General features: G+C 38.8%; 1 protein-coding gene across 1 annotated transcript; it reads right to left on the bottom strand.

The window, feature by feature from the left end:
- Window positions 1–4,972: 4,972 nt before the first annotated feature.
- LOC144471318 (endoplasmic reticulum metallopeptidase 1) lies at window positions 4,973–11,177 on the bottom strand. The gene is made up of 14 exons (XM_078183236.1): window positions 10,465–11,177; window positions 9,840–10,386; window positions 9,498–9,625; window positions 9,295–9,426; window positions 9,109–9,229; window positions 8,728–9,030; window positions 8,418–8,647; window positions 8,175–8,355; window positions 7,922–8,106; window positions 7,686–7,841; window positions 7,405–7,610; window positions 7,230–7,342; window positions 6,996–7,171; window positions 4,973–6,924 (listed from the first exon to the last, which is right to left on the bottom strand). Exons 1-14 carry the CDS (start codon window positions 10,465–10,467, stop codon window positions 6,760–6,762), a joined length of 2,646 nt encoding a protein of 881 aa, XP_078039362.1. The 5' UTR covers window positions 10,468–11,177; the 3' UTR covers window positions 4,973–6,759.
- Window positions 11,178–11,457: the final 280 nt, after the last annotated feature.

Below are 11,457 nucleotides of genomic sequence, written 5' to 3' on the forward strand. Positions count from 1 at the left end.
AGGCGAGTCCGAGGAGTTTTCGAACCGAATAAAACTGGCGAGCCCGACGGAGGATCCATGGCGTCTAGAAAGTCGTAGATCGCCGCGTAATTCCAGACACCTGCACGAGGTTGGACTCCAACCGTTGGAGGCTCGCCAAATAACTGATAGCGTGGGCGTCGCGGCAGCAAAGACATCGGTGAACGATGCCGGATGTGGAGAGAAGAGCGGTCTAGCCACTCGAGAGGGGATGTAGGCTCCCCCGGCTTCTTGTTCCATTGGTTGGGACCCGAGCCGATCCTCTGTTCCTCTTCTTCTCGCCGCCTCGAATCACTCTCTGTTCTTCCCGATCTTCGTATTGCCGGTTTTAACGCCGGTTACCACCTTCCGGTCGCGCGAGGCGTTAATGAGGATTCTTCTATCGCGCCACATAACACCTGTTTCGACTCGCGAAACCGCGCTAACGATCCGCCATCCCGTTGACATCCTAGAGCATCGGAGACATCGGTATTTCTAAACAAGATTTTTTCAATAAGTCTCCTGAAAAAGGAGCAATTCTTGTTTTCGATTAATCGTGCCAAAGTGCAGAACTAACGTTCAAGGTAGGTTTTACACTTCCTATTCATGCGCATTGTAACTAGCGTCGCTTCTACGTTAAAACAATCGTTTCTAATACCCGGGGTGGCATTGCGGGAATTTTTATTCAGTGTACGCCCTTCGAGCTTATTAATTTTCATCGTGTATAGCTGCAATCATTCACCGCTCAACCCAATGACCGTGCAAGGAATTCTTCGGTACCTATTTTGAAGTTTGAACAACCTGCTTCATTTGCCTACAAATCGCTCTCGAGCAATAATATAAGCGATCGAGGACTATACGGTATTTGTTTCTACCATAAGCTCGGAGACCGATCTGCAAATAAAGTGCAATCGTTTCGAGCAGTTTTAACGGTTTGCGATCGTTTACTCTCAGCCACCACAGCTATTTATTGACTTTTTATTTTTATATAAAAACGAAACATATTTGTTTTAAACTTTTGAAAAGAATGAATGAATTTCGTTTCCCCTTCTTAATCTGGTATATTACGTTCAACAAAAACTAATTTTGCATGGCATCGTATCGAATTAAAATCGAGAAACTACACCGTAATACTGTTTAACATTTTTGCATATAGATCCTAATTAAATTAAAAAGATATAATAGATCGGCGCAAAAATTCCTTTCTAAATCGTAAGAAATAATTTCGTCGGCTATCCTACAATTTCAATCACTGCAACGGATTGAACACGATACAACGAGATTTCAAGATTCTGCTTATTCGACGGAATTTTCATATCGCAATGTATAATTAAGAAAGAATGGTGTACCGAGCGATTTTGTCGCCGCTTCGAACGGGAAGGTCCGGAGTGGATGGAAACAGGAAGTGGGTGTGCTGGTGTACGAAGGTGGTCGAAAAATCTGCTCACACGAAAATAGAAAGCTTGGGGAGACGGGAGGAGTGCCTCCCATGGAGGAACCCCCGAGTCTTCGTGACTTCCGGTTCTGGGTAGTCTGCGCGTGCTGACCGGATATGGCGGAGAACCGGCTGACCAAATCGTGCCTCGAAGAGAGCCGCGCCGCACCGTGTCCCTTGAAGCCTTTTCTCATGCGGATCACGCGTTCTCCTGTACCAAATACCAACCTCGGTCCCGGTGACATCATACTCATCGTACACTCGTACCGCCTGTACCTGTACGTGGCGAACGCGGACACGCGTTCGTACCTGCCGCTACTAATATTCTATGTACCTTGTTGTCGATCCGCGCCGATCTCCGTAGGGATATCGTCGTTAGCCTATAAATCGGCTTTCCCCCCCGATCGGTAGCCTGTGAATCGGTTGCCATAGTAAACCTTAATTTGTTATCTATTATTGAGACAAATAGATATTAAATATCTTTCGCGATTAATAAGTTAAATAAAATCAAAATAGAAAATTAAAATCAATCCACTTTCTATAACCTGATACATTTTATAGATATGAAATTGAACGTTACGCCTCGTGCAATAACCACGCTTTTAACAGTTTTGAAATAAACAAAAATTCGATAATGTTCAACGTGATATGACAATTTTTTAATGGTGTCTCAGCATCGCCAGCGAAGGGTTAATTATCCAGTTTTCTGGTAAAAAGACATCGGCGTAAATCATTCCCAAAGTATCGATGTGTCCAACAAGACCCGATGGCGAGACGTTTCGATATTTAAAGAACACGCGGTCAGTTCAGCTGGAAGAGGATGAGCAAGGGTGCAAGATGAGCAGATAAAAAGAAAATGGTGGATTAGTAAGCAGCATGTGAACCGGTCGCGGAGAAAGTCCATGGGGTTCGGTGGCTCACCGTGGGCCCAACGTTTTCTTCCTTCCCCTCCTCTCTCTCTCCAGCCATGTTATTCACGCGACGATCCATCGGCAGAGAAGGAAAGAGAGAAAAAAAAGCCCATGGTGGACGAATTGATCGGTAAGCGGAACACGTATACCCCACGGTTGCACATATAAGACCGTAGAACCGCGTACTTACACGAAGAACGAGGAGGCACGTATGCGCGGCGACGTCCACGGCGTCCATCCGGTTCTGGATATTCGGATGCCTAATTTTGTTCTGCCGGAAAAATGAACCGGCGGAAGCAAACTGGCACACACGGTGACTCAGAGCGCGGCTTGACGTCAAAGATGCACGAATTAATTATTCGCGATATACGGTTCGACCGAAGATGCAGAAGTACTATTCGTTGTCTCCTTTCAATTAAATTGTCGCGGCGATCGAGGTTCTTGAGATGGGCGCTCGTTGAAGCTCACCCTCGCATTTGGCGGGGTTAGATGCACGTGGCGGAAAAATTGGGGTCGCCGATCTTATTTCAGCAAAAATATATTTAGCGCGGGACTGGTTCCCGTATCGCTACGAAACGCTCGCGGGCCGATTGTCTAATAACTCGCCGACTAATTGTCCCGTAATATGGAGAACATTGTTCGCTCTCGGGCGTAATAATACAGGCTGGTCAAGTGTCGGCCTATATATCGCGGCACAAAGTCAGCCTCCCCTAAACGAACGAGAAAAATGAACGAAAGGCATAACGAAGCAGAAATCTCGCGAAAAGTAGGCCGTGCAAATGAGGTAGGCTCTGTGCGAACGGGGAAAAAGTCAGTCGGCTGCTAATTGAAGAACAAACGGGTACAGTTCGGCGTTGGGATTCGTACAAAAGAATTCGAGCGACAACAGAGGTAAACATTTCGCGAACAGCCGAAAAACAAATGATCGGGACCGGAGCTTTTCCGCGTTGCTGAACAATCCGTATGGAATTATATTTTCCCGAAGACGCACGCCAGACGAACGTCGGCATTTGCAGCGAGCATATTGATAATTAAAAATGACAATTAACTTCAGTTGAGAGGCGATCGATAACCAGTCTCGCATGCTGGATTCTTGGCCAACCAGCCATTTTACAGGCGATTCATAATTACACGACACTCTGATTTGCAAGCCCCCGGGGCAATTAACGCTTAGCCGATCGCGTTCGTTAAGGCTGCCACTCTAATTCGAGCTAGAACACACGGATGACTTGAAACGATTAGAGAATTATCCACGCGAGTTTTTGGACTTAATGTTTTCAATGTATTGTCTCCTTTCAATTATATGCAACAGCCTTTAACTATTCTAATTACTGCGAATAACGCCTTTATGAAATTAATAAGGCTACCACCGACCTCCAAACCGATTAATGACTAATAAATTTAATAAAACCAAATGAACGTTTCACCTGTCGTTTCCTCCGGATTGGCTACTTCTTTCACGTAATCCTGATCGATCACTAATCACCAATTTCCAATGACTGCCCGAAACTATTCACTCGACAAACTTTCGGGACAAGCGTTATCAGTGTTCGCGAGGATCGTTATCGGTCCCCATGATTTTACGAAAGTTTCAAACGAACCGAACGGGCAATATCCATTAAGATAAAATCACGAATTACCGTCGATTTTAATAAGACAGCCGTGGAAAACGGAGAATCCAGTCGTCCCCGATCGAGTATTCTTATCTGCGGACAATGTCAGCCCGTCGACTGGTTGTGACTGATAACACCCGCCGATCGCGGTTTTATCAGAAGGCTTCACGACGACACGGAACGTCAATGGCACTTCCGGTTCCGCGGATGGACGGCTGGAGAACGGTCCTCGATCGTGGAAGACCACGGCCCGTTTGCAAACCTTCTGTCGCGAAACGAAACGAAACACGCGGCTCGCTTTAACCAGGAAATCGTTCTCGTCTTACAGGATGCCAGCGTGTCAATATTGACACTATTCTTACGAAACGGAACGAGGAGAGACGAGAAACGGGAGAACAATCGGACATTCGATCTTGCAAAACTTGGAGCATAGCTGTGGCTGTACGAAACGTCTCCAAAGCTCGATACGCCGCCAAAAATATTTTTAGATTCTCCACGATTGTAAGATAATATATCTGAAACCCGCCATTTTGTCGGCCTTGATAGTTCTAATTGTTAACTTTTCGTTATAAATGTCAATGAAACACTGTATTAGGATTTAATGACAAACAGAAGGATAATGGTAAGTACTCGTTCAGAGAACTCTCATTTTTAACGCGTTAAAGGTTTACATAGTATTTTCTTAATTTCTATTTTTTTCCCCGGTACTTTTCTGATTTTGCAAAGCTGTTTGAAGTTTAGGGCTATTTGGTAACTGGCCCCTCCCATTTTCCACGTAATCGAACATCGGAAACAGGAAATCAATTTGGTCGCGTAATGAACGACGTTGAACGATGACAGACTATAGGCATGTGGTGTAACAGGAATTACGAGAAATTGCTGCTTATCAAGGTGTAATCCTTATCTGGCATTGGAGCCGAATTTCAATCGATAAAACCGATAAAGTGAATCCCTTGAGCCGTGTTCAGTATTCTCATTCGGATTGAAGAACGGAATAACCGAGGAAAACGAGCGTCTAACTGTTTCAACTCTTTTTTTATTCTTCATCCGTGGATGCATATTCGATAACAATCTGTAAATTACAATAACATACGTATATGGTGTATAATAGAAACCTGAAACGTAATTAAGAACGTGTGGGCATTAAAATAATACATTAAACTTATAAAAACAACTAACACGGGGAGGGGGGGAGTGAGGTCAACAATGGTCATAAATGATTGATTACAAATTTACAATTGTTTCAGGTCGGTTAAATAAATCTTGTGGTTTCAGAGCAGTAGGTAACATGGTAACAAAATAACATAACATTTCACTCATTGTAAAATCACCGTCATAATCGATGTACTATCCTAGGAGACGGTATATAATTAGTATATAATTAATTTGTATTTAAACGCTTCACATAATGAGCCGTTATTAAGTAGAATATTACTAAATTGTGCAACGAAGAAACCTCATGAAGTAAGTAAATTACTGGACTAGTTACAATTGAACCAGAAGTAAAAATATAACCGAGATGTTCCATATTAGAAATTGATTGAATTTGGAAATAAGATTTGTTAAATTCTAGTGTACAAAATTAAATTCTCTCACCAGCGTAATAACTATGTTAAATACATCTCCCTTTTACGCGTGTAAAAGTGTTAATTTCTATTATTACTTTAGACTTACTTAGAGCTACAAAGTTGGCTATCGATATTGGCAAAAATTTCTTACGGTTAGACCTTTAAACGTGATATATTTCAATAAATGCGTCAACCGCTCTATCGTTTAAAATATTCGTTTAAAACTTCGCGATGGCCTTCGTTGGTATCATATGAAAACTAAGACTTGCAGAATTATTTAACAAAACAATGTGACTTGCACAACCGTAGACAAAGATAAAATTCAAAATAAATTCAGTCTCTTCAGACATTAACAGCCATGAAAAAAGATGGATTGAGAAAGATAAAAAATACTGTCTCCGTAGTTTATAAGTCAACAAACGGTACACTTGAAACTGTACAAAACCATCGAACAAGTTAGATTTATATATATAAAACAGGATATTGCAACAAAACGGGTAACGTATATTGAAAAGATACATTAAAATATTGTTGATCAATTAAATTAAGAATAATTTCCCGTAGTCAAGTAGACATTTGTGCTTTCAAAATTTCGATCCTTTATCACTTTTAACCTATTAGATAAAGAAAGAACGATGTTTCATACACAATTCTTCAATGTACAGGTACAAAATAAAGAGACAACCGTTCGGTGATACCACGGTGACGATTAAAATGTTTAAAAATTGCTATCAATTATTACTCGTGAACCATGTCGTCCGCGATAATATTAAATTACTAGCGCTTTAAAATTAAATGTAGCTGTAATCAGTCTAAGGCATACAATTGATATGCTAGCATCGTCGTAATTCTCTACAATAGGTAATTGTAATTAGTGAAGTATCAATTCGATAAGGTATATTTATCATTCTTGCACTGTTTTCAGTGAAATCGGCGTCTTCAAAACTACATCTCAACGTTGCTAGTAAAAAATTTTGTATAAATAGAATGAGAACCATTTCATTCATCAAATAGATTCCTTTAATGTTGATCGATGTATCTTGCTAAACCGCGATCATACGAAGTTAGCATATATGTAATGTGGTATTCTTCTAAATCTTAAGCTTATAAATTGCATTGTTAGGTATATGTCTTTGAATCATATTGAGAACTATGCTAGTATACAGTGCCGTTGTCGTTAGGCTTTCAATGACTATTTTTTATGTAGTAAATGGAATTACTTATTCGATGTTACGTTAAAATTGCCACGAAGTGTATGTCGCCGTCCATGACGTGACAACTGTCCATTGTGGAAATTGAGCCAAAAACCGTTTAAATCTCAAAGACTTCTGATGCTCACCGTGCAGAAAATTACCACCCAAAGCCACAGTTAAACATGGTGCCGTTTGTGTATGGGGAACCTGTACAAGTAAAAGTTTATTACGTGGAATTTTATAATTATTTCAGTCAGTAGATTATCCCTTAAACGTACATTTAATTCGACGGTGAACGTGTAAGGAGTACAATCGGAGGCACAAGAATAATAAACAAAATACGTTTCCCTGTCGTTCCATTTAGGCCCTTGCAATGGTTTTCCTTCTAAAATAGACCACCTTTCCAAACGAACACCTTTGTACGGTGACAAAATTATGCTTATATGATCAGGGCCTACAAAATAAAATGTTCACGCAATTTACAATATTTATGACATTTATTAAGAAATTACCTGTAATGTTGAACGTAAAAGTGACAGTATTTTGTCGTGTAGATTTTGAAATAAGGTCCAGTTTTGTGGGAATGTTGATGAGTGGTGCAGGTCCTGGAATCCAACTTGTTTTCCTATCGGAAAATTTAGTGTCTTAGACATGATTTAGTTAAATTATTGCAATAGATTTTCTTACCATAAGAAAGTTGTGACAGGCATAAAGTATGGTAGACCACAGTATAATTCGCGTTCGCAATCTTTCACTGTTGGTGTTGCCGCACCAATTTCAGGCACCATAGCTTCGACGCTATGTGGACTGTTCATATCTAGATCAGCTATCCAATACCCAGTTCCAGAATATCGCAAGTTACCATTGACGTCATAATATTGTCTTTGTGCATGCTGCGAACATAATGCTTATTTGAGACACAGTGTTCGATCATTCTTAAGAATTAGCTGTGAATATGAAATCATTACCGCGATCATAAAACGTTCCGGTGCCAGTGACGATGGATCACCACTGTAGGGAAAACCAAGAGGAGTTAAAATTAACACTCCAATAGTTAAAAAAAATATTCCAATCAATACGCTTAGAATCCGCTCTGCATTTTTAATCAAAAGTACTATCGGTAACTGAAAGAAAAACAGTTTATGTTAATAATCTGCATTTAATTGACTTTGTTTATAGTTTCTTCAAGGTATCCATAGTCTACCGTGAAACTAAGCAGCAGGCAAGAGAGTATAGATAATGTGTTAGCCATGACAACTTCAGAATTTATGCTGCTACCAGACCGTCCCATTATAGGAATAAAGAGATATAGAGCACCAATCACTAAGTAAAATGATTGCATATAAGGTACAAATATTGTAGCTAAGTAATAGAAGAGCCACTTCCAGCCTAGAAGAAAGGGATTGCGAAATAGTTTCAGGTCAAACTGATAAAGCAGTTATAAATAATAATTATACCTCTCCATTTATTAAAAAAATGATATCGTAGCAAATTTCCAACCGTCGGGAATACAACCCAATGTAAGGGTATGAAACCCGACCGTATCTCAAATACAACGCAGAAAAACAGGACTAGCATCCATATAATAGAATATGCATCGCAATATATTTGGAATAATGTCCATGCTGTCTTGACTTCCTATAATATATTAATACACATAATCAGGCAAGTGTTAATCAATGTAGAATGGTATTACTTGCCTTCTTTTGCCGCAATCCAACATATAAGAAGAACATCATTGATACAAAGATGGTTGGACATACGTACAAGAAGAACAACCAGGCTGGTCTCGCATACCAACTCATTACTTTGCCAAGCTTGGTAAGAACAATTGCAATCATTGTGCATGAAATTATAGATACCAACCATGATACAATTATTGCTCCACTACAAAGCAATATGTGTTTGAAATATATAATTTTCTTTACATCTGAATAAAAACAGATAGAAATTAATTCAAGAAAAATTGGACATGAGTTTCATGAAAGCATATTTTATGCCTAAGCGTACCTCTCCGCGCGCTTTGTGCATTTAGATATATAGAATATACTCCAGCAATTATACTAATAACATTAATTGTACTAGACACATGTTGTGGCCATCTAATAACAAATGCACCTAAGAAATCAAAGAACACAAGATTCCCAGGATTGTCCTGAATCGCTTCAGATAAATTATTATCCATTACTATTCCTTGTAACAGAGCAAGGATATTATCCCCAGTCCTTTGCAAGGACCCCAATGGTATTTGATCAATGTTGTCGAATTTCGTATGGTACACATAGCCATTGGTTGACCAAGCGAAATCCAGACCTACAATTTTAGAATTATGTTAATCGAATTTTTAATTATTTCTTAAAGTATAACGACGTATTATTCAAGCGAGTATACCAGAAACATTTCCGAAATCCCTGAATATTCGGAAATCAGTATCACCAGGTATAATACCACTTTCGAAAATTTCCTGAGCTAAGGATGAAGTGTATGGATAGGGAACCGATTTCGAATACACCTGCAAGAAGAAAAAGACAGATGAAAAAATAGTTTGAAAAATATGATCGTATAATTGAACAGTACTTGAAGCAACCAGGAGCTGTCAGGTCCAGCCTGAAATAGTAATTCACGACCGCCAGCTCCGCAGGCCTCTAAATTTACGAAAGCACGTATTTCCTTGGCCCAGGCATGTTGCGTTATAAAACCATGAGAAGCCTAGAAAATGCAACTGCGCATTTATTTGTTAACTAGAACATAAAAGGTCGAAATGACAAATAGTATTATACCTGCATCAAATTTTCTTCAGCGCCATTAAATAGAAATATAATATTATGCTTTAACAATTTTGAACTATGAGCAATTACTCGTAAAATTTCTAACATCACAGCACAACCAGCTCCATCATCAGATCCACCTGTAATAGGAAATAACATGATATACCAGTTTGTTTCAAAATATAAATCGTTATTTTATTGTGTGAGTGCAGTAGTTCTGTTGGTATCAAATAATCTGAACAGAAAAACATTTTGAAATTTATTGTTCATGTATGAGAAAGAAAAGAAGAATTGTTTTCTATGTTGTATTTATTAAGACCATCAAAACTGTTGCACTCACCTAATAATTCTTACCAGGACTATCGGGGAAAGTATCAAAATGACAATTTAATAGTACACTGCTATGCGTAGGCCTATGGGGTCCAATCTTAACAATGATATTTTGAACATTTTTATAAACATTTGTCATTCCATCAAGGAACTTTAATGGGAAAGCTCCGCTATGTTTGGTTACATTAACTAGAACCTTATGATTTTCATTGGAGTCTTTAACTATATTATTGATAATGTCTGTTAAATATTTAATTGCCAACACTTCATTCTCATAGCTTCCAACAATTCGTGGGCCAATGGATGTAAGCTGTTCAAGATGATTACGTGCTCTCTCTGCTATGAACCTCTCAGGGTACAATCCTTCCTTGCTTATAGTTATCGGTTCCGGTAGTTTCTTCTCAAATGCGATTATAACAATTGATACAAAAAGAAAAAATGTAAAAAGAAAAAGCAAATGCTGAGTTTCATTTGGCAGTACTTCCTTTCTTTTTGAGGAAACTCTGTCCTCATATAGAGCTTCTCCAGACGCTCTTCTCGAAGCATGCTGTCGAAGCCTTATTCCATCTCTCTGAAAGTTATCATTATTAATGAAAAAAAGAACAAAAACCATAACACGATAACCATACAACAATATAATTTACTTTACCATTGTTCAACAATGAAAACCACTTCAGAAACTGAGACAACACTCAAGTAGGAACGATAGCACAAGCGATATCGTTCAACTGTAAACGCCGCAACGGCATGTACACTCTAACGTTTTGCAAAAATATAATTTTCAATGTATTTGGAATCTTTATCGTGAAGCAAACAAATCAAAAACGTTCTTTCTTATATTTATCTTTTAATCGTTCTTTCGATCAGGAGCAACAATCGTTATTGCGAAGATTTCGTACGATAGTAAATCACTGCAGTTGCCTGACATTTATTTAATAAATCAAATATCCAAAATGTATTTGAAAAATCACTTATCCGGTTGTTTCTACTTCTCATTGATGAATATCGCCTAGACGTTTGCTATTTCAACTACTCCTTTACATAATTCCCGGTTACTATCGCCAATCATTATTATCAATAGACTTTATCTTTGCTGCAAAGCATTTACCACAACATACATTCATGTGCCACCGTGATTAGATACGTTGTTGCGTGGTTTACGGTGTACTATAAGTGTATATCACATTTTTTTAAACAATGATTTGTGTCCCACTCGTTTACCAAATTCGCACTAACACAAATTTGCGACGCGCGTGAATGTAGCTTGCGGTGGATAGTTAGTTGAAATGAACTATGCGATGAACGCGATTTGGATAATTGAATCGAAATTCTAAGTACCTGATATACAATGAGAAAAGATAAGAATTATCTAGCGTTCGTCGTCCATTGCAGATAAAAGCCGTTTGTATAATCAGTATAGATATGTCAAATCAATCGATGTCATTGAATACAAAATTTTTGTAATATTAAATTATTACTGAACAAATGTAAGATCATAGAGGAATAAAAAACTGTATGTTATTTGAAATGGAAGATGAATGAATTTTCACCAAGCTTGCGTACAGGTCTTGATATTAATACAATTGAATTTCAAACGACTTCGAAAAAGCGAATACAAACGGAACAACCCGCAATTACGATC

This window comes from Augochlora pura, chromosome 6, assembly GCF_028453695.1.
Source record: "Augochlora pura isolate Apur16 chromosome 6, APUR_v2.2.1, whole genome shotgun sequence".
NCBI lineage: Eukaryota > Metazoa > Arthropoda > Insecta > Hymenoptera > Halictidae > Augochlora > Augochlora pura.

Coding starts and splice junctions, on each gene's coding strand:
- LOC144471318 (XM_078183236.1), bottom strand. Junction 9,230..9,294: donor ACAGCTCCTGGTTGCTTCAA/GTACTGTTCAAT, acceptor TTCTTCTTGCAG/GTGTATTCGAAATCGGTTCC. Junction 8,648..8,727: donor TGCACAAAGCGCGCGGAGAG/GTACGCTTAGGC, acceptor GTTTTTATTCAG/ATGTAAAGAAAATTATATAT.